A 24,445-nucleotide genomic window follows, 5' to 3' on the forward strand; every position below is an offset into this window, starting at 1 on the left:
TTAAATATTATAAAAAAAAACTTAAAATTAATGTTCACTTCAAGTAATGTTGATCTAATGTAATAGAATTCGGTGTTTTGAATATTTTAATGTAATTCTTCAGAAATGCGTGTCTAACGAAAAACTTCGCCGTGCCCAGTGGACGTCGCGAGTGAATCGGTATCGTGCCGTACGGCCGATGCGTGTCAAAGTCTGCCGTGGCCAAAGGGTTAACAAGAAAACACTAATTACCAAAGAAGAAAATCGTAGGCCAATGGGTCACCGGTAACGTACGAGCGTCTCGTCCGCGGACCGATCGGCGCGGCGCCGATCGGCTGGAAATAAAAGAGCGTCGTTGCTGGATAGCAGCGGCGAGGAGCTCGGTTTCCCAGATTCCAGCGAAAACGAGGATCGTAAAGTTGCCTGGGTTCCCATGCGCTCGGCTGGAATTTTGCGGTGATTTTATTGGCTAATGACCGACTCTCGGCGGCCTCTCCTTCTTCTCCCCACGTTCCCCATGGCGGCGCGGCGCGGCACGGGGCGCAACGCCATAAATTATTCCCGTATTACTACCGTGTTCATAGCGGATTAATCGAAGACCCTTGAACCGCTTATGCGGACCGGCACGAACACACCGATTCCCGGGATGCAACCGTTCCCCCCGCTCCCTATTGAATATTAGAGCTGGTGGCGAGAGACCGATCGAGGTCAAGGAGATGAAAGCGACCACGTCGGCGCAATGCGCATCCCGAAGGTCGGTTTCCGGCCGAACTATGTGCCCCGCTAGCGGATTAGCCGCTTCTTGGTCGCGCGTGCACCGATCGATGATTCCGAAAAGTTTTATATCGCCCGGCTTCGCGGCAAATTGGAAAAATAAACTTCGATGTCTTCTTGTTTGCCGCCGCCACCTTGTCCCTCCCCTCCCTCCCTCGGGCCACGGGACCGCGACCCGCAAATCTTCGTCCGTTTAGAGACGATCCGTCGGAGAAAGTTTCCCGGCAGCTAGGAAGTTGGCAAAGTGGAAATCGTTTATCGGAGACGCGAGCTTCGCCGCGAATTTCCATGGGGAGAATTGTTCCACGGTGAACTGGAAGAGTTTCACTTCGATTCGTTTCTGTTAAGAGGTCGATTAGAAAGCCTGTTAACCCTTTCGTTATGCCTGTCTGCTCCGCTAGATTAACGACATGGAACGGGTCGTTTGTAGTTATTACATTGTATTCCATTATGTAATATATTGTTATTTTTTATTATTCATTATAACCCATGCTTCTCGATAGATATTTCTCCTTACATTGTTTTACTTAGACTCAAGGTATTGTTCTATTCTGTAATCGCGCATTCTCTCTGTTATTTCCATCGCTTCTTTATCTTGATAATCATTTAGTTCTATACCTGAACAAGAGATATTAATTACAACAATACTTAGGAATTCTGTACCATTAAAGTCACCAATCTTATATGAATGTTTTTAGTAAAAATGCTTCACCTTCGACGTACTATTTTCTTCATAGTTACATGGGTGAGCACTTTTTCTACTGTAATCATTTCACAGAAGGAGAAGGAACAATATCAATTGCGTTTGTCTACGTTTACTTAAAAGGTTCAATACCGATGACAAGAGGGGAGATTTTTATTACGGCTTAAAAGAACGGAATAACATTTATATTTAATAAGATATTAATAGAAATCTTTATGATTGAGAAGGGGTTAACCCCTTGCACTATCGCTGCTTTCATGCAATGACGATTACCACTTATATTCGTAATTAATAATTTTCCTAATAGGACCAGACAATTTTTTTCATATATTGTCTTTATTTACCATCGATTCTATACTTTGACAATAGAAGAATTTATTTTTACTTCGACGTAGGAGAAAGTAATAGTATTATTATTTAGTAGAGCTTGTATAAAATCTTCACCACGGGTCTGAATCGTCATTATAGTGCAGGGCTTCTTAAACTTTTGTTATTCACGACCCCATTTATGATTGCGAGTTTCTTGACGACCCCATACAAATATAAAAGAAAAATAAATTAATATTTTACGATGATTTATTTATTAGGTAACAATAACAAATTTATTAGGTAACATCAACAAATGCGCGTGTCTAGACGCTGCAAGTCCACTGTGTTCCGCCAACTCTAGCGATGTTATAAAATGGTATATATAAATATTTGACATTAAAATCTCTCGCATTTGGGGTCGCGACCCATAGTTTAAGAAGCCCTGTTATAGTGCAAGGGGTTCACGCGACCCACCGTAGATCGTTTTTCCTCCTGCTCGACGCCAGGTTCTGAATCACGTCTGGTATACGTCGTGCACGTCGCACCACCGTCGAATTCAGGCCAGCTGGAATTCCCGTCGCAACGGGGCCAAGCTCGATTCGTTATCCGCATAGTTCCGGTGTTGTATCCGCGGCGGGGTGGGGCGCGGGCGCGCCGTGCAACAACACCTTTTCCAAAGGTCGCGGCGCGCGGGCGTCGCGTCGAATTATGCGGCACGCTGCGCGCGTGCATCAAAGAGATTAGCGAATCTCCAGCATAATTGCCGGCGGCGGTGATAAACGGTTCGGCGCGGTGTGCCCTCTCGGCTCTCTCGGTGGGGCAGCTACGCTGAATCGATCGACCTTAATCGACAAGGTTGAACAAGGCTACACGCCGATAGGCCGCCGGTTACGCCGCATAGAGCGCCGGCCACGAGTGCGTCTAGCCTGCGTGATCGATAGCCGTGATTATACGCCGGACAACGTAATTCCGCTGTTGACGTGACCCTGGAAAATCGTCGGCTATTTCGAGGGAAAATATCGAAATGCAATGGAGAATCGGTCGACCGACGCTGTCGATATACTATACTCTTTAGTACTGTTATGTCGCGATTGGGGAAGGATAGGGGGAACCCATAAGAAAGGATCCTACTTCTTCTTAACGCTTTACCGACCGGAACATTTCTCGGATTCTCTTTCGAGTCCAGGAATCATTCTATTATCTTTTTTCTTAGAAAAATGTTAAATGAAAATCGTATCTCATTTTCCTATATCTTTCGGTTTCTGTTACTATAATAAGGATGCTAACGTTTTTGTATTTTCTTCACAATAATAATGTTTATTTCATTTATTATATAATAGATGTAGATATTAGATATTATATAATAATTATAAGTAACATAATATTGTATTACTTATATTTTCTTTTAATTGTAGAAATTTTAAATCAACTTGTTATTATAGAACAGCTGAAGCAAACATTTTTATATTTCACACTTTACGAAAGCATTAAACTATACTTATTTCATCTATTATGTTTACTTTATTCACTTTATACATCGCGAAAGGTATCCAATATTTAAAAAGCTATTCAATACTGTGAAATGTCTATAATCTGAATAACAGATAAGAAATTATTGGTAAAAAGACTATCAGTCCTTAAAGTATCAAGTTTTCGGGTAAAGCCTATCTTGTTCACAACTTATCCTAAGTAGTCTCAGCCGTCCGCTTATCTTAACCTTTTAGATACTACGCGCCACTATAGTGGCTTTCGCGAATGGCTCGTGCTTTGCTCAATTGTTTTATTATTTATTAAAGCAAACAATTAAAGTGAAAGTGTGTATATACAATATATTAAGAAAAGAATATATGTTATTAGTACTATATACAGATATCCGGCAAAAATATATATTAAGAGAAAATCGTAATTTAGTTACGAAAAACTTTATTTGCGGAAAATCCTGCCGTACCTAAAAGGTTAAAGTAGTCTCGCGTCTCGTCAATAATCGTTTACCGAAGAAACAAGGTACATAAATCGGTTAGCAAAATCCGACTGCCGTTCGACCTCGACCAAACGATCCAACGCTTCCACACATCGTTGACAAAGACACGATCTATGGTATCTAATCGTTCTTGTTCCTTTTTCCAGAGAAGAACAGCGTGCGGAACAGCCGTCGTAGACGCGTGAGCGAGGGGGCGAGTCGCGACAGGCTAGAGAAGGACGCGGAGACCGGTCTGTCGACGCGGCAGGAGGATCGGGAGAACAAGGGACCGCAGTCTAGCCGGCCGAGCAACCGAATACCGCGAACGGTATTGGAAGAGGCGAACAGCGCGTCGAGCAGCGCGTCGAAGCTCCGGAAGCGGGGCACCGCGGTGAAAAGCCCGGTCGAGAGCGCGTCGCAGCGGCCGGTGCGACGAAGGCCGAGGCCTGCCGTCCAGGAAGCGAAGGCGCAGGAGCAAGAGCAACAGCAACAGCAGCAGCAGCAGGAGAGCAGCATCTCGAGGACATCGGCAAAGTCCTGCGAGAAAGAGGAGCGGCTGGGCAACGCCCGAGTCGAGGATCGTCGGCCGCAGGAGGAGCAGGACGAGGACCAGGAGCACTGCGACCCTCTGACCAAGAGACTGAGAACAAGCCCGGTGGGTAGAAAGCTCAGGTCCGAGAGGAAGGGTAAGGGCAACAGCGAGGAGGCCGCGTCGGACCAGGAGGAGCCGGCGGAGGAAGCCGGTCGGAAGCGGGTCGAGGCGGAGAGAGAGCCGGAGAAGCTCGAGGAGGACGAGGAGAGCCAGTCGAGAGAACGGGACAGGGAGCCGGAGCCTCCACCTCCGGACAAAGCGGAGCCCGGGGGCTTGGCAGTCGCCGAGCGGAAACAGCAGCCGGATCGCTCGGAAAAGGAGGACCGGGGGAGGACCGCCGCCGGCAAGGATCAGGTGTTCGTGAATGGCTCGTCGCTGGTCGAGCCGTCGTTGGTCGGTGACAAAGCGAGCAGCGTCCTCCTCGATGCCGACGCCGCGCTGCTGAAGCCTGCAGCAGCCGAGCCGAAGGCGAAGGGCGTCGAGGAGGAAGAAGAGGAGCCGCGCGAGGAGGAGGAAGAGCGGGAGCAGGAGCGGGAGCGGGAGCAGGAGCGCGAGCAGGAAGAGGAGGACGAGGACAGAGGGTCGAGGAGGACCGAGCTGACCACCGAGCTAGGCACGGAGGATAGCGTGGGCAGCGTAAGCGGCGCGAGGGCGGCCAGCGTCGAATCGGTCGTCGAGCTGCTGGAGTCGAGCAGTCAGGACTCAGGCTCCGTGCTGGAGAGGCTGAGTCCGCTTAGTGGCAGCGGCGGCGGCGGCTCTGGCAGGCAGAGCCTGCTCCTGGAGCAGCAGCGGGAGCAGGACCGGAACCGACACAACGAGAGTCCCGTCATCCTAGCCGAGAAACTGAACAAGCCGCCACCGCCGATCGCTGGACACCACCATCACCACCTGCAGCAGTACCATCAGCAGCACCACCACCAGCAGCAGCCGCCGCAGCAGCACCACCACCAGCAACAGCAACGTTACTCTAGCAGCCCGGTGATCCACCACCACGTGCAGCAGCAGCAGCAGCAGCAGCAGCAGCAACAACAGCAACAGCACCAGGCCCAGCAGCTCCACCAGCACCGGGTAGCCAGCAGCCCCCATCAGCACCACCAGCATCACCACCAGCTTCAACCGTCTAGCCTCCTCGAGGTGCAACAACAGTCTCACGCTGGGAGGGGCGGCGATGAGGCCGGCCTCATGGAAGTGGAGGCCGGGGCCGGTATACCTGGGACTGGTGTGCTCGCCGGAGTGCCAACGGCCGTCGGCATCCGTGGGGTCGGGCCCGCGGCTGGCGGCGCCGTCGCGACCGGAACCTATGGCGACAGCGGCTCCGACAGCGGGGTAAGCTCCCTCAGGAGCGCCGGCTCCGGCGACGAGAGGAGCGGCAGCAGGAGCTCCGCCCTCAGCGTCGACGAGACAACCACCTCTTCGATACCCACCGCGGCCGCCACGCCGGCCAGGGTCTGGCACGTGCAGAGCGTGCAGCACACCTCGCTGCTGATGGCCCACCCCCAGCCGCCGCCGCCCGCCGCCGGGCCCAGCTCCGCCGCAGCCGCCGCCGCAGCCGCCGCGGCCGCGGCCACCGCGCCACCGGGCCCCTACCAGAGCTCCGCTCCACCGGGACATCATCATCCGGCGGTCGCTTCCGAGATGCTTTGGAGGTCGCCCAGGTACCCGCCCCTGTCCCACGCCCTCCTGGGACCAGCCCAGCCCAACCCCGAGGAGCTCATGGAGAGGGAGAGGATGCTTCGGTGAGTCCCCATATTCATTCTCTTTCCAATTCTATTTCTATCATTCTCTCTATCATTCATTCAGCCGATTATACGGAACTAGGACCGTCTAACCTCGCTCGAGGATGGTCCCGACCGTTCAGTTTCGTTCTACAACTGTACTCTTTCTATTCTGATCTACCATCGTAAAGAGTGTCCTTCGAACCACTCGTAATCGGAAAGGAGGGTTTCCTCGGGTGATTTGAAGCAACTTTGCCTTGAATGCAACTGTTCTAGGAAGCTACGTTCACGAGTTATTAGCAAAAAAAAAACAGTGACCAATGAGGCGCGTGCTCCGTTGATAACTCGTTAAAGGTGCCTAACATTTTTCTAAAAGAAAAAGTTAATTGAAATCACCTTGGGATTTCCGCATTTCCAGATTATTGTACGCACGCGCTGTACAATTCGGATCGCATTGAAAGGCTTGGTTTCGTGTACAAACTCTCTGTCAAAGGATAAAACTTTCCCTTTATTACAAATGCCAGGCCTGTAAGCATTCAAACGAAAGCCGCAGAGCCCCGATAACAACTTGATTCGACGCGCGGCGTTCCCGGTCGTTTCTATAAAACGCAACGATGCTCTAGTCCCGGTCACGAGCGGCGTTCGGTCGGCCGAAAGAGCGTGGAACGTCGGCGGCGGGTAAGAAAGCAGCCGATTTACATGCGATCGTTCGCCGTCCGAAAGAATACGAGGGCATAATAGTCGCGTCGGGTGGCGAGCACCTTGCGTGCGGCGTCCCGGTCCGAGGAAACGGAATGCCATCGGAGCATCGAGGCACAGCTCGGGGCAGCTGCGTGTTGCCCGCTCGGCTCCGGCCGTCTCTTTGTTTGCTCTCGCGTGACTGCCGGCCGTTGAAGGTGGAGGACTGAGACGAAAAACCGGGCAACAGGACGCAGCCGCGCGTGTACCTGCGTCTGCGTGCGTTTCCGGGCGCCAGCTGCGAGCCTCGGACTTCCGTCGGATTATTGCGATAGACGAGAGACTCTCTTTCTCTCTTCGTTGCTCCGGCGCGCGAACCGATGACCCGAAACGGAGCCGATTCTAGGTATGAATAAGCCTAACCACCTATGACGCCCCCGTCGGTGCTGATGAACCCGGCGAGGATGACCTCGCAGGAGGACACCGCTCTGCGGATGAGCTCCTTTGAATTCGGGTTGCTCGATTTTATTTCGAGGTCATCGACGGTTTGACCTCTCGAGAATAGGTACAGGGATACCGAAGTATACTGAAAACAATCCGCGTGTGACAAAGTTCAATTTCTCGCTGGAAGAATCCTCTTTTAATAATATAAAATTTAACAAAGTTTTTGTACCGCGTTCGGCGTAAGTTTTCAAGTTATTCTTATTGTTTGTTAATAGATGCGATCTCTTGTCACAAATGATTGCCCTTTGCGTTGAAAAAGAAACCTTTTGTTATGTAACATCTTTCAAATAAAGAAGGAAGAAATTTTGTACACAGAATAATACTGACAATAAGACTTCCAGTTTTCAACGATTCTATTATTTAAAGTTTATACTGTATTTTATTAATCTATTAATTTTTGAGGCTACTGGACATATAAAAAGTATGAAGAGTTGTTCAGTAGATGTTGTTAATAGGAAGACGATTTATTGACAGAATTTCGCCGAATTTCTCGATCAGGCCCACCATGCGCCGGCAGATTCGGGGCCCGACGATGCAGCGGCGCGCTTCCGCTCCTTCCCGCCGCGACATTGGTATTGAACAGTCCTCGGAACCCGTTTATTTGCCGGCGAGATCGCCGCGGCGAAAATAAACCGGCCGCGCGGCGACGTTTATTTGCACGCGAAGACAGAAAAATCGCGGTATTCCGCGAACCGGCCGAGGACGCGCTCCCGGCTCCAGCGGCGCCGAATCCGCGCGAGACCGAAGCCGATTCATCAGGGAAACCGTGTCGGTCCACCCACGGCCGTCGTCGTTCGTCCAACGACGGACGTCGCGAATTGCGACAGGCTTGCGAGCGAATCCCCGATTTTCGAGGCTGTCGTCGCTGACGGAGCGGATCCAGATTTTTCTTCTTAACACGTTGAATGGCCACGCCCATTTTACAGGAATTGTCCGTGACGCCACGATGAATTTTCTATTACGCGATACATATAATGTCACATAATAAAACTATATTTCATGTATAAATAAAACTATTTTCAGCTGTTTTATAAGGCATTCGTTTCCTCACACCTCTACATCAACGATGATAATAATAAAAAAATTATAAGTATTGTCATTTGTTTAAATTATATATATATTTTCATCAATCTGAGCGCGCCGGTGCCAAGTTCAGTGCCGGTCACCGGTGACCCCCGTGGCATTCAACGTGTTAATCGCGACGATTCGCAAATTCGTGAGCCTCCGTCGACGAGTAGAACGTTCTATATATAAAACAAGGATAATGTTTGTTCGCGGTCTGATTGGATATGGATCAGGGATCGATCAGAGATCAATGCAAACGCAATATTTTAAAGAAATATATACTTTAACCCTTTCAAGTCCCACCAGTCCGCACAGATTTCGCGAGTCGCTTATCCACTTTGGAATTTGCCTAATCTCTTGGTGATTCATTACGAATGGTTCCAGTTAACACGTTAAGCGGCACGCGCCGGTCCCTAGATTTTCCGATCGAGCCGCGTCGGTCTCCTACGGACCGACGTTAGATTTCTCGTTCTTCTATCGCGGCGATTGCGTCGATCCTTGCGTACTTGTGAGACTGAACATTTAAATTATGCGATATCGGTTTTTGTTTGGTCAATTTGGACCGAAAAGTCTAGCGTCGGTTCCTAGGGACCGGCGCGTGGCGCTTAACGTGTTAAATGGCACTGCATATTAAGTAATTTTTGTGCCAAGTACGATACTATAGCAGTTGAAGCGAAAGTTTAAGCGAAATGCTTATTCGACGAAATAGTCGCGGCAGTGGAAAGCGTTATCCTTGGCCAACGTTCCCCGCGAGATCCATGGCGCGCGCGCGCACGCGTAGGAAAAATCGATCGCGGTCGCGGCACAGATCCCGAGCCGATTCGCCGCCGGTATTTACCGATGTCACGCGAAATCTTCATTAACCGGCGAGATGTTCGTGTGCTGCTTCTGGGACGCGGTGCTCTCGGGCGCTTTCGCCGACGCTGATTTTCGTGCGCGCCGTGGAAGCACGCGCGCGCGGCCCCCGTTCGTTCGGGCCACGGAAACCTCTCTGCTCGAGCCGATCTTAATCGCGGGCGCGAGCGGAGGCCGGCTCTCTCTCTCTCTCTCTCCCTCTCTCTCTCTCTCTCTCTCGATCGATCGATCGGTCGATCGATGAACCCCGAGCGTGTATTCGATCGCCGCGTGAAATTCAGCAGGCCTCCTGGAACCACGTAATCGCGGCCGACCGCACGAAACCTGGCCCTTTGCGAGGCCCAAGGCTCTATTAACGCTCCTCTGTTCCGTGGAATACCTAATTAAAGGTCTGCTGCCTCTGCTCGATCTAGTTATGGCCGCCTGGCTCGCAGCGTTTACCCCGCTGGGCTATTCTACTCGGGCACCGGCAGTCGATTATGCATTAATAATTACGATAATCATCGGAGTCGCGTCCGTTAATTGCTGTCTTTCGGTTTCGGCTCCTATTACGGAGCGATTCATCCGCCGGTTTTTCCGTGGATTCCAGATCTTTGCGTTCTAGTATCCGTTAACCCTTTCACTATGAAAGATGTATACGTATTAGGGGGTCGCATAAGTTCTTACCGCGATATAGTGTTTGCGCGAGTAAGAAGTTTATATATAATACAGTAAATCAACCTTAATAACTTATAATCGATTAATACCTTATAATCGAAACTATTTTTATTACATTTTAAACATATTTTCTGATCTCCTTCATTTCTATTTGATATGACTTATTGCGATTTATGCATATGATATTGAGCTCATTAGCAAGTGCAGTATCTGTTTTAACAATCTGTGAATATAAACGAGTCTGATTACAGTTATTTTCAGAAATAGTATAACAATTTTTAGTGACGCCTCAAACGTCTCAAAGACTTGTACATAATCTTGTCTTTTCATATTAAACATGTACAATATAGAATACGTATATTACAGCAACAATTATTCTATCAAACATAGTAATTATTTAAGACTTAAAATACGTATATTCGAAATCTGCGCGCATTGTGCACATCTCTGGCGCGTGCTTCCGTGGCGACACTTCGGCGGACTGGACTCCCGAAGCGAAAGGGTTAAACAATGTCATCTTATTAATGTTAGTAATAATATCGTGTTCAATTCAGTTCGCGTTTTTTCCGCAGAAGAATCCAGTTTCGTTGGGTGATGCGCCCAGAGTGCAGCACGGAAATTCAGATCCGCGGTTGATCCGAGGAAACGCGTCGCGATGAAAAATGATCGTCTCGGTTCCGATCGACCAACGACCGTGCCGGAAGACCGCGCGATTTCCCGACTTTTCCTCGAAGGAACCACGGGGCTCGCGGTGCCGCGCTGTTATTCTGCTCCAAATACGTCCAATTACGTGGCCTCTCCGTGTAACGAGCACGATTTAACGCTTATGCAAGCCTCCCTCTTCTCCCCGGTCGACCTTTCCGCGCACACATCCAAAGAGAGAGAGATCGAGAGAGAGAGAAGCAATCGGCGACTGTGGCAACAGAAACTGGCATTTGGGCACAAGGTCAGACTCTCGGCACTTTTCTGCCTCCGACGTCTCCTGCGTGTTCGTCTCGCGCCGCTGGAAGACCTCGTCCAAGATCGTTCGGTAACCGGTACCGAGGGAAAGGACTGCCAGGAATGCTCGATAGGAAGCTGTAAAAATTGTTTAGTCACTCTCCGTCGGCGAGCAAAACAAATGAGAATGATCGATACGTTTTATGCTCGGCTGTGACCTTGTCCCGGTCTCGGTGTCACCTTCTTCCTGAAAAAAGTTTCCCTCTCTCTCTCTCTCTCTCTCTCTCTCTCTCTCTCTCTCTCTCTCGGTTCTCGGCCATGATATTCCGACTGTGATTCTCCCGCCTCCCTTGTTCCGGCCGCGACTCGCGATCTGCTCGCTGAAATCAGCCGAGGTCGTCCGTATCACCGTGAAACACCCGATAGCGCACGATTCGAGGAGATGGAATAAAATAGAACAAGAATAATGTGGAAAATGGATCAGATGAAGTAGGACGAAACAGGGTAAAAATACAAGAAGGATCAATTGAAATGGAATAAAATAGAATGAAAGTAAAACAAGGTTAGATAAAATAGAGTGTAATAGAAAAAGGTTCGAGTAAAATAGAATGGAATAAAAATAGAAAAAAGATCAAGTGGAATAGTATAAAATAGATTGATAATAGGGAAAAGTCAAATAAAATAGAATTTAATAGAAAAAGGATCAATTGAAATAGAATGAAGTATAATAAAAGTAAAACAAAGTTAGATAAAATAGAGTGTAATAGAAAAAGGATCGACTAGAATAGAATAGAATGAAAATAGAAAAAAAGATCAAGTGGAATAGTATAAAATAGATCAGAAATAGGGAAAAGTCAAATAAAATAGAATTAAATAGAAAAAGAATCGAGTAAAATAGAATAGAATGAAAATAGAAAAAGGATCAAGTGGAATAGTATCAAATAGATTAAAAATAGGAAAAAGGTCAAATAAAATAGAATGTAACAGAAAAAGGAGATCAAATAAACTAGAATAAAGTAGAATAAAAATAGAAAAACAATAGAATAGATTAGACTACAGGACAACAATCGATTCGGAATAATTTAACGAAATATCTATTATCACGTTTGGTTGGCGGGTGTATATACATGTGTAGTTAGTGGGTGTATTGCCGACGTTTCGCGACGTGTCGTGGGTGCCCACTTTCGGAGAGATCGTGTAAGCTAATTGGTTAAAGAGTTATTGCTGGCGTCGATCATTCTAGCACCGATAAGCTGCTATCTTTGATTGATTTAGTTGCTGGCCCGGCTAATCTATCTTCTTGTGACATGGTTTTGGTAGTGAGAAGGAGAGAGAGGGAGAGAGATGGTCGCGTCTCGGCGATAAGCCCCGATAAGGCTCGATAAGAGTCCGGTAACGGGGACGGGACGTTCATTGAGCTCTCTCGCGGCCTGTCCTTTTACCTCTTTGACATTTCGAACGAATTCATTGCGCAACCAATTGGCAGCCACGGCACGCAGACTTTCTTCTTTCGTCGGTCCGGGTCGGGGTGTCATTGAACACCGCGCGGATGACCAATTTATCTCGAGGTCATCGCGTTATCGTCTCTCACGAGGGGGGAAACGCTGCGTTCAAAGGCCGTGTGGGCGAACGGTCAGCCAATGATCGCCGCTCATTATGCGGTTCACGTGGCACACGTCCATCAGCGCCGACAGTTTACACGCTCGTCACGCACATGCGTGCAAAATCTGTCTGCCCGATGACCGATCCTACCCTCTGCCTTTCTCTCTCTTCTCTAACTCTATCTCTGTCTCTCTTGATCGCTCTTTCTCTTGATAGCTTTCTCACTCTTTCTCTTCTCCTTTTCTCTCTTGATCGTTTTCTTTCTCACTCTTTCTCTCTTGATCGCTTTCTTTCTCTTCTCCTTTTCTCTCCTGATCGTTTTCTTTCTCTTCTCCTTTTCGCTCTTGATCGCTCTCTTTCTTGATCACCCTTTCTATTCACTCATGCTCTCTTTGTTGATCGCTCTCTCTATTTCTTTATTGCTCTCTTTCTCTCTTGATAGTCTTCTTTCTCTCCTGATAGTCTTCTTTTTATCTTGATAGCTGTCTTTCTCTTTTGATCGCCCTCTTTCTCTTTTGATCGCCGTTATCTCTTCATCGCCCTCTTTCTCATCTTTTCTTTTTTGATCGCTCTCTGTATCTCTTCATTACTCTCTTCTCTCTTGATAGCCCCCTTTTCTTCTTGATAACTCTATTTGCCTCTTGATATCTCTATTTCGCTCTTGATATCTCTATTTCGCTCTCGATATCTCTATTTGGCTCTTGATATCTCTATTTAGCTCTTGATAACTCTAGTTCTCTTTTGATCGCTTTCTCTATTTCTTCATCGCTCTTTTTCTCTCTTGATCGCTCTCTCTCTATCTGTTCATTGCTATATTTCTCCTGTTCTCTCTTGATCGCTCTCTTTCTCTCTCTCCTTTCCTCCTGTCATAGCTTTCGCCCTCTTTCTCTCTTGATAGCTCCCCCTCTTCCTTTCTCAATCGCTCCCTCTACCTTTCTCTCTCGACCGCTCTCTCTCTCTATCTCTCCCTAGACGACTCCCTTTCTCTCTCGCTCGCCAGCTCCACCGTTTATCTATCAGACCCGTCCTCTCCATCTTGCTCGCTCCTTTCCCCGCGACCGTAATTAGCTATCGGTGCTCGCGGAGCCACTCGCCGTTCTGGATCCGGTGTAACAGATTATACGGCACCGTGAAAGCAGAGAACACGCGGTGCACCGACCGAGTTGTCTGTGGTTACGTCGAATAGCGGCCCGATTACAGCTGCCGCGGCGGATGCTCTTTCAATCTAGCCGGGTTTCCTTTCGGAGTACCACCCGTGTCCAGCTCGTCCCGCGCGATCTTATTTTCTAACGATCGCTATCCTAACCGCGACTTCCAATTAGCGTACAGAACGGTCTCGCAGCGGGGCAAGCCGATTTTTGGCAAAAAGACGAGCCTCTTTAAACGACTATACCCACTTTCCGTTTAATAAACATGTCCGAAGGGACTTCTATTTGTATTATATACAATTTAAGATAATTGTATATAAATTATATAATTGAGAACAGTTGCATACAATCGTGTATAAATTATATTTGTATTATATACAAATTAAAATAATTTGTACACAAAAGACACAGCTAAGAAAATCGCCGCCTCGTCCTGCAACCTCGCTTGGTTGAAAAAGTCGTCGTCCGCTTAGGGTTTAAAGGCCGAACGCAGGCCTCGCGGGGAGGGGAACAGAAGGAAATTCAGCGTGCAACCGATTCCGAAGGTTTCGTTCGGCTTCATTGAACTCTCTCGCGCGCGCGCGCGCGCGCGCCGGCAGAAAAATCAGCGTTGCGTCAATGACTTCCCGTTTCCTCCTACGTGGGCTCTATTCGGGTCACTGACTTAACGAGCAGAATCCAGCTAGAGGGAGAGAGAGAGAGAGAAAGAGAACGGGAGGAAGAGAGGGCCGTGTTTCTCGTCTCGAAATCGCGTACACAAATAGCAACGCGTATAATAATGCGCGACACACGGCCGCGCCGCTATAATAGAGGAGACTTTATCGTCGTTACTTTGGATCACGACTCTAATCGCGATCCAACTAACGGCAGGAATGTTTCATCACCGAAAGGCTCCGCATTGTACGCATAACTAAATTCGTTTAATTTATACGTCGCGGATGAACAAAGCTTTTTATAGCAATGGAAAAGGGAATTGTTATTGTAGGAGACTTGTTTCAGATTTGGGAAGCTTTACAGGCGCAAAGCGGTGCCGGGTCACGCTTGACCCAAGATAAATTTGTGTTAGCTATGATAAAGAGAATTATGGGTCAGAGTTGACCCGCATCGCTCGAATACTGTGTTTATCTTAAAAATATTGTCTTGACGAGTTAAATTGTCCTGCGAAAAGTCACGAAATTCTCGTGCAAAAATTGAAGTTTATTTATCAAGAATGAAGTTCAACACTGAAGTCTACTGTATTGAACAATATTTGCTTTCTTTTAAAATTATTTGAATTGTGAAGACTCTTTGATAGAAAACGATTGAATAAATTCAATTTAAGCAGACATTATAATAAAAATAACTGTTGTATAAATTACCTAAATAATATATAATTGAATTAAATATAAAATTTTAATATAGACAATTAATTTAGTTAATAAAATTTTATTACATATGTAATTATTGTTACTATAATTATTGCAACCGTAACTGTTAAAGCTCGGCACTTCTAGCCTCAAAGCGATTGATAAATTAGAGAAGTTAATCGACGTTAAAATTAAGAACCGAATTAGCGGACAAAAGGGACGTGAAAAAAGAAACGAACAAATTGAATACGAAATTAACGACGAATAAATTCCGCTCGTTTCGCGACAGTGAGGCGGCCATTGAATTTCGGCGCGACGCGGTTCCCGGCGAACGGATCCGCGTCGCTCGTTAACGATTCAGGGGCCGTCTCACCTGCTCAATCTTCGCGGAATTAATTAGTTAACCGCGGCGTCCCGCTCCCGCCGGCGTCGAACCGAAAGCGTCGGGGGAGATCGCCGGGACCGGCCGGATGTTGATAATCCCGCGGCTAAAAATAAGAGGCCGGAAAATCACGGCGCGGTAAATGTCGCAATAAAACGAGAAATATCGCGATCTACCTGCGATCCATCTGCGCGCGCCTACGTGGAATATTTTTACGGCTCGCGAGGCTCTGATCTATTCGAATTCTTTCGGCTCTCGTCCGGCGCCGGTCTGCAATTCCTCCCGGCGACCGTACAACTGCCCCGGTCACCCTTCTATTTGCTTCTCTTTCTTCGCGGAATTTTTCGACGGCATTCTTCGACGCGGTCCGTTCGCTCGCCGATTCCTCTCGGTATTGTTTCGACGATATTTTATTCATGGGTATCATTTCATGTGTTTATAGTAATTTTATATTTATTAGTATTTTATTGCGCCCCTAGTAATTCGCAGAGCTGGATGCGACTTTGAATAAGTAAATTTACGAAAATATAGGTACCTTAATATACTGTATTTTATGCTATACTATACTGTATTGTGTACTGTGTTGTACTTTACTGTAGACTACAGTATGCTGTACTGTATACTGTATTCTATGTTGTATACTTCATACTATGCATACTGAATACTATATTATACTGCATAACTACACTGTATATCATACTATACTGTATACTATATTATACTGCATATTATGCTATACTGTATGGTATATTAGACTGCATACTATACTGTATCTCATACTATATTGCATACTGTATACTATATTATATTGCATACTATGCTATACTGCATACTATGCTATAATGTATAGTATATTATACTACATACTATACTGTATATCATACAATACTGTATATCATACTATACTGCATACTATGCTATACTGTATACTACATTATACTGAATACTGTGATATATTGTATACTATATTATATTGAATACTGTGCTGCACTGTATAATTGAGCTACAATTGCGCCACCCTACATTTAAATTGTTCAACAAACAATTAATCCTACTAAACGAACAGACATTATCATTACTACTATAAAAAATGTACACATGAAATAAAAAAACAGCAAAGACATCGAAAGAACAAAAGATCACTAATCAATCGTTGTCCAACTAATTACAATCGCGTTTAAACCATACTAAGCGTTAAAATTGAAAAAAAATAAGATTCGCATTTCACTGGCGATTCATGAAACCGAACTCTAAACCCATCTCCCCTAAAAACGCCTAACTCGTGCCGCTTTAAAAACGATGAAAAACCGGTATCCGTTCAGCGCCGCCGCCGTCGCCATTTTTATCGCGATGTGCGCGCGCGAACCAAGTCGTATATAATATACATATGTACATATTCGATCGCGTTTCCATGAAAGAGTTTTACAATTTCAGCAGCATTGTCGATGCTTTTCTCGTAGGGTGTTGAGAACGAGGCGAGGTCTGGCTCGAAAGAGAAAAAAAAGAAGAAGAAAACGCGGCGAGGGGCGAGAGAGAGTGAAGGTATACGCGCGCGCGCGAGTGCTCGCCGGGAAGCCGGTCGTTTCTAATACGAGAGACCATTAGAAAGACAAGCGCGCACCTTCCGACCCTTTCCTCGTCCGGTGAGAGGCCTTTCACGAGTGGAAGAACGCGAAACGAGATTTGCGTGGCCGAGAGCCATAAAACGCGTCACGCACACGCGTGCGTGCACCCGCGGCGAAGTCGAGCGCCCCGGCTCCGCGGCGAGTAGCGTCGCGTTCACCGGGTCCCCATTAGCGTGGATCATAAAGGTCCTCAACCTAGTGAGTCACTGCGGGTTAATAATTACTGGCGGGTAGAGAGAAGTGTCTTCCCTCTCTCTCTCTCTCTCTTTCTCTTTCTCTCTCTTTTGCTCTTTCTCTCGCTCTCTCGCTGTCTCCCTGCGGCCTCTCTCGTTCGTGTTATTCAGAGAGCGGATCCACGCGGGCAGGAACGACGACGGTAGCGAGATGAGGCTCCGTACCCCCGGTGCTTCAATTACGGCGCTGAAAGAACGGTGACAGGTAGGACCACCCGTATAATCTCGCTTTCGTCGCCGCGATTCGGCAGATTTAAACGCTTGGCAAGAACAGGCCGATCCTGATTAATCGAGGCACACGAGCGAGCCGGCGTGCCACCCCGAGGATTATTAACGCTTCGACAACGCGGCTTTTTTCCTTTTGTTTCGGTCCATCGATTGCGATGGGAATATACCTATTTTTAATTCCGATTTAAAAAATAGTTGCATCGAGCATTTAAACAGCAGTATCTCTGTTTCTGAATTTTCGAATTAAAAAACAATACATGAAATGAAATGAAATCGTATGAAATGAAAATATCGTGGATTTCTGATTTAAAATTTAAAGAATTAAGTTGTATTAATTGGCGTGACATGAGAATACTGTAGATCAGTAGTCACGTTTTGGATTTGGAATATACCTTCGACTATAGAGGGTCGAATGCTATAAATATGGTGAATTTTGTTAACAATATTTAGTGTTTAATTCTTTGCAGTCGATTGTTTCGTGATTCGTAATATGAAAGATGTTTATCGATCTACAGTATTTTCATTTTGTACGATTTATTCCAATTGATTTTAACTTGAAATCCAGATACGTTTATCAATTTGAGGTATTTCAATTTTATACGATTTATTGTATATTATTTTGGAATATGGTATAGCAATTTTTAGAGGTTCACTAGAGAGTATAATTTTATTAATATAATTCTACTGATATAATTTTATTAATATAATTCTACTGATATAATACTATTAATAGAATTCTGCTAATGTAATTCTATTAATAGAATTCTGCTAATGTAATTCTATTAATATAATTCTGCTAATATGATTCTGCTGATATAATTCTATTAATATAATTCTTTTACTATAATTTTATTAATAGAATTCTTTTACTATAATTCTATTAATATAATTCTTTTACTACAATTTTATTAATATAATTCTCTTGCTATAATTCTATTAACACAATTCTTTTCCTACAATTTTATTAACATAATTCCTTCGAACCCCTATAACCCCTAAATTCGATAGCACATCGCAAAAAGCAAGAGCACTAAAAAAAAAAGGCATTGCTCGTGTAACCTCTCCTCGCGACTGTAATCGAATCGACTGAAATACCGCAATCGAGTGAAATCACCGCGCGGCTTCTGGCTCGTCCGACAAAGCGTTCGAACGCGCCCCGAGAAAATCCCATGGTGACGGTGCACGCGATCGTTGTCGCAGGTTCGGAGCCGGCAACGGACGATCCGGTGACGGGCGAGCGGCAGGTGCGCGTCACGTGCAAACACCCGGCCAATTATATTTAGACACCGTCTGTGTCCCCTTTCTCTCTCCGGCTCGCGATCGAACTTTCCGCTCGGACCCGGCGGAGCCGCGCGTCTCTCCAGAGCTCGAGAGCCTCGTCCTCGCCGCGTTGGCCTTGCCTTCAGCCAACGAGATGCCCTCCGTGCGCCGCAAGCTCGTCCGCATCGCAGCGGCTCCTACCGTTTCCTACCGATCGGGGCAACTTTGCGGAGCAGCTACCGGAAGCGTGTACTCCTCGGAATTAGGTCTTAAGGAGATGAGGAGGTTCGCGGTCAGACGCGGGCACAGACGTTTTCCTCTGCGGCACTGTTTTAGCTTCTCCAAGTCCGGGTACTCTTTAGCTTGAAGTAGCAGAAGTGAACTCTTCTGAATTCGGTGTTATTTAATAATAACGTTCTCGGATGTGCTCATCTTTTTTAATATTTTTTATTTTGCTAATATTCGTCGTTTGTACTATTTAATCTTTAATGTTTGCAATGCGTGTATTTTTTAAATATTTTCTATTTCGCTAATATTATCATTTGTACTATTTTATCTTTAATATTTGCAATGCGTGTGTTTTTTAATATTTTTTATTTTGTCAATATTGTCGTTCTTACTGTTTCATCTTCATATCTTATTTTATTTTCTATATTATATTTCTTTATTTTATATACATACTGTTTATTGTTTCAACGCGCGCGATATGCGATATTGTTATATATAGCAACAAGGAAACATTCATTGAAAATAAATGAATTTTTCTCTATTAAGGTGCATTTTATTTACAAATCTGTTGCATACTAAAGCAAAATCGTACAGACGATGGTAATTTATTATTATTGGGTATTGAAGTAATTATATTAGTAAATGTAGTAACAATTATATTATTACACTGAAGTAATTACATTGATAGTAATATTATTGTGTTGGAGTAATTGTATTAATAATGATATTATTGTATTGAAGTAATTATGTAGATAATAATGCTATTACAGTATTGAAGTAATTACATTAGTAACAGTATTATTGTATTGAAACAATTAAACAATTACACTGACAATAATACTATTGTATTGAAGTAATTATACTAATCATAATTTATTACTATTTTTACGATTTTGATTACTTACTATTATGCTACGATTTCACTTTACTAAGAAATGGGTTTAGACTTAAAATACACCTTAATACGAAATATTAGAAAATATTAGAAAATATTTCTTTTAAGAAATTATATCAATCGAAAAATTCCTGATCTCAGTAAATGTGAAGAAAATGGTACGTCAAGGGGTTAAATACGCGCAACAACGACCCAAAAATTTCACTAAAAATTAACAACTCGCCTTTCAAGATGGAACAACGTTTCTCAAACTGCGCTAAACGACTCGCAGGAACCATTTGTTTAAAGCGACCCGGAGCCCTTAACTTTAACGCCGCCGTAATTCGAAACGGCAGATTCGATGACAAAGGAAGCCTCGATTTCAATGAAACGTTCGGCACCGATATCCAGAAAACAAGAGCGTCTCCTCCCGCAGTGTGTTCCCGCCGAGGTGATCGATCGGTAGAGAGTGGAGCATCTGCTCTCAGCGGCGGCGATCGGAGGTGGCGCTCGCGTTTATCGCCGGTTTTATTGTGCTTTTTACGCGTGCCCGGTTTCCGCGTAACAAAGCCCGAATAAATATTTATCAGCGACGGGACACGTGGCCTCGGTTGATGCGCTCGGCGCGCGATCGAAACTGCTACCTTCCGCGGCTCCTGTCGGCCATCGAGAGAACGAGAGAGAGAGCGAGAGAGAGAGAGAGAGACTGAGAGAGAGAGAGAGTGAGAGAGAGAGAGAGACCCCCATTGTGCTAGACGACGGTGTGCGCGTCGTATACAACGCGTTATCGGCGCTGCCCCCGGAATCCAGGCTTCGTCCCGTTACGCAAAATTGGAGCGGCCCCGGTCGTTTCTGTTCGGGAACATTTGCGCCGCCTGTTCGCGGAACAACGCCGAACAAGATGATAAATAAGTCCGGCATTGTCGAGGAATAGCTGGGAAACCGGAAACAATCGCGTACCCTCCAGCCTGCATTGTTATCCGAGCGGCGCCCGTTATTCGACGCCCTGCCCCCGGTAGTTTCGCTTTTCACCTTTTATCGGGCCCGGGATTTATTATTATTTATTCATTAATCGTGCTTAATGCCGTGTTTTGTGTCGCGGAACGCAACGCGCGCGATAATTTCAGAAAATAATCGGCGTTCTTGCCGCGGCTTATATCGGGCGAAGCAAAAAGTTCCGAGCCTTTTTTCTCTCTATTTCGACGATGAAATTAACCCCTTGCACTACGATTACTTTTACGTTGCCTTGAGTAGCATTTATTTGTTCTTAATATTTTCCTTAATAATAGGACCAGATCATTTTTGTCTCTTGTGTTGTCTTTATTTAATTCTGTTTCTACACTTTGATAACAGAAGAATTCAATTTTATTTCGATTTAGAAGAAATAAGTAATGTTTATATTTAATAGATCTTGCGTGAAATCTTTGTCACGAGTCTGACTCGTTATTACAGTGCAAGGGGTTAACAAAGTTCGAATGATCCGATTTCGATCAAACATGCGCCATTTTGTTCGGGAACTTTTGTCCATTTTTAAGGCAATTTCATAATTCCGTGATCGAAGAAGTCCTCGTCCTTATTGGTAAAAAACTTGACCAGCTCGTTTTCACAAGCCCCTCTTTATTTTATCATCAAGAAAATTTTGCGCATGCTTGAACAGTTGACAATATATTTCGCGATTAATAAAATAAATAAAATCGTCCTAGAAACGAGAATTTAACGTTGAATTAATTTTTTACGACCGAGCGACCGGTCGCGAGAGCGTTAAAATCACGGACTCGGAACAGACAGCGACGGAAGACGTTCTGGCCGGACATCGAAATGCTTGACCGTTAACGGAGATCGTTCGGAGAAGGGCCGGATCGGGCCCGGTTTTAATCGGCGGCGACCCCCGTAAGCCGGTCCGCCATCCGCGGAATAACGACGACGGCGCGAGGATTTTTTACGAGGAAAGTAAAACGAAACGGCCCATAAAACCGCGCGCGGCCGCAATTCCATCTCTCCCCGGCCCGGCCGTCGAGTCGCATAAACTTCGCAACAAACTTCCTGATCCGCGCTCTCTGCCCGCCCCTATCTCGCTCGTCTCTCGCCCCCATCCCACCCCCTCTCGCGGGCCGGGTGCCCGAAGTTAACGAAACGATCGTATCCGGGGCAAGGGAGAGCCCCCGCGCGCCGTTTAACGACGCCGCGCTTTACGACCAGAGTCTGGACACTCTGGAATTTTTCTGCTCCGCGCGAGTTTCCGTTCGCGTTCCCGCTCGGTGTCGTTCTCCGTCTCCGCGGCGAAACCCCCGGCCCGCGCGCGCGTTTTTCCTCGCTTAGAGGGCGGAACCCCCCCTCCCACTTGGAATTCGTGGAAGCATCGTTCTGCCCACCTGTAGGAAGCCGGGATCGACCTCTCTGCGTCGCGCTCTGATGAGAATCCGCTTCCGCGGCCCCCCCTCTCGCCCCTAGGAGAGATGAATACAAATTCCCGGGAAGTCTCGCGCGCTCTCCGGCCGGAAACTCCTCCGGGGGTAGTTCGCTGAACCCTCGAGTGCCCGAGCAACTTTGAATAAGAGCCTCCCCCCGCGCCGGAAATTCGCAAAAATTGTTTGTTCTTCTTCTCCCGGGGCTATTCCACCACCGTCGCTGCCGCCACCCCCCGTCGGCGTCAAACTTCATCGTGCCTCCAGATTTCCTTTCCGAGTCTCGGGTAATAGTTGCGTTCCTTTTTACAGACCGTCTTGAATTATACCCGATCGTAACCGGGACGAACTGCCGCGACGCTTTTGGTTAGGCAAGAGGCGACTAATGCTAGTTTTAACCCTTTTCACTCGAATGGTGACACTGAGGCGCCACTAAAATTGTTCGATCACCTTTTAACACTAGAAAGACCGGAACTTGAAGACGGGAAAATGACTGCTTTTCGGCAATATAGGTATAACAGTTAGGTTTTTAACAACTTTTTAGATTTAAGCCTCGATGATGTCTACAAAAATAATTTTAGAAGGTGATATAACAATTTTAATGGCGTCGCTCGAGTGCAAAGGGTTAATGTTCTTAATAGGTGCAGTTTGTCTATTCCTCTTCAATTGCTAACAAGATAAAGTAATTTTTGTATTGCTCTTGTAAGTATTGTTTTTTTTATTCGTTCTAAGTTGGTATAATATTTCATACTAATCGTCGAAAAGAAGAAATGCAGTTATTTTTTACGAAAACCACTACGAAAAACACTAAGTCCGACGTTAAACCATCATTTCCATTACAAAATTGTATGAAATCATGCAAATATTTCTATTTTTGAGGTTGGTAGACATTTAGGAAATATTCGATACAGATCGATACGTAAAAGTTCATTTTTCGATAAAATGTCACACGTTACTCTAATCCGGACCACTGTGCGCCGCCCCAGCACCGAGACATTCGATCACCGTTTTGTTTATACCTTTCCCAGTCCGGCGACCCTCCCGAACCGTCGGGCAAGAGTTGAAAACGCTGACGAGGTTCGATCCAATCTCGAAAAACTGCCAGGCGAGACACGTCCCGCAGACTGCGGGGCTTCCGAAAAAGATTGTTATTGCCGTGGCGGCAGCTTTCGCCGCGAGTATTCTCACCCCCGGGGGGAGTTCGAAGCTGGGCCACAGCCCTTCCTGTCTAAAGCGGAGAAGTGAAATTACAGCGCGGCGCGGATCGATACCAACGGAACAATTCCGCTCGCGCTGTCCTACCTCCCTCCCTCCCTCCCTCTGCCGCATCCGAAGAGTCTCTTCCGGCGGGAAAACGCGATCGGCTTCGTTCGCGCCATGGGCCGAGGACGGTTTTTTTCAGCCGTTTCAGCCCTCTGGTTTTTTTTCTCCGCGGAAAGGCAAACACGGGCGGCGAACTCGCGGCCGCGTCTGATCCGCGCCGGTTTTTTCCCCTTGGAGAGCTCGCCGAGAATTCTCCGAGCGCCGGAATTTCAGCAGCCTTCCGTTTTCCGCGGCCGCGGACGCGCTTAGCGGACCCGGTTGCCCGTAAATCCAATTCTCCGGCAATTTCTGCCGGCTTTGAGCAACAATTCCGTCTGTACCTTTGCATTTGATCGCAGCCGGCCCGCGGATCGAGAGGGCCGCGTGTCTCTGTATTTTTCTATTCCGCCGAGTTTCGTTCCGCGTCATTCATTTATTCATGGGGAACCCTTCGGCGCGATAGAGGGAAGGCGCGTAGGGTAAAGGGGCGATGCTTTATATGATAATATTGTCGCTCGTGAAGCTTAGCAAAATATAGCTGTATTAAATTTTATTCAATTATTAAAGACGAGCAAGCGAGTCGTCTATTTCGAAAGAGGCCTTTTATTCTTAATTTTATTCTTGAGATATTTATTATTGATAATGTTTGAAGGCAGCGATGAAGGTAATTTTTAATTAATTAGTACTGAACAAGTTAATCTCAATTTTTCGTATAAAATAGAAATGCTATATGTCGGAGATGTTATTTTAGAATTACAGTTAAATTGGCTTCGAGTGCAAAGGGTTAAGATTTAATTCTGTCGTGCGACGTATGTAAGCCCGAGGAACATGATTTGTTAAATTTTAGAAACTATTTCACCCATGGGAAAGAACAAAACAAGATTGTTTACTTCGAATAGCGAAGAAGAATTAATAACTAATGATTTCAAGGGAAATCGAAAAGGAAAGACAATTATAAAACAATATTCGTCGTTAGGGGATGAAGTTACAGATAATAATGGAGAAAAGATTGATGAAAAATATATCCAAAAAGTATTGAACTAACAATAAAAACACTTACATGCTCAAAATTATGTTAATAT

The 24,445-nt window shown here is 46.0% G+C and overlaps 1 protein-coding gene across 1 annotated transcript in view; it reads left to right on the forward strand.

The window, feature by feature from the left end:
* Kdm3 (Lysine demethylase 3) overlaps positions 1-24,445 on the forward strand; it is a 222,062-nt gene that overhangs the window by 44,508 nt on the left and 153,109 nt on the right. Inside the window, exon 3 of the mRNA XM_078182497.1 lies at positions 3,893-6,053. Within this exon, the coding sequence (XP_078038623.1) occupies positions 3,893-6,053 (2,161 nt within the window). The remainder of the gene's footprint in view (positions 1-3,892; positions 6,054-24,445) is intronic.

This window comes from Augochlora pura, chromosome 6, assembly GCF_028453695.1.
Source record: "Augochlora pura isolate Apur16 chromosome 6, APUR_v2.2.1, whole genome shotgun sequence".
In the NCBI taxonomy this organism is placed as follows: Eukaryota; Metazoa; Arthropoda; class Insecta; order Hymenoptera; family Halictidae; genus Augochlora; species Augochlora pura.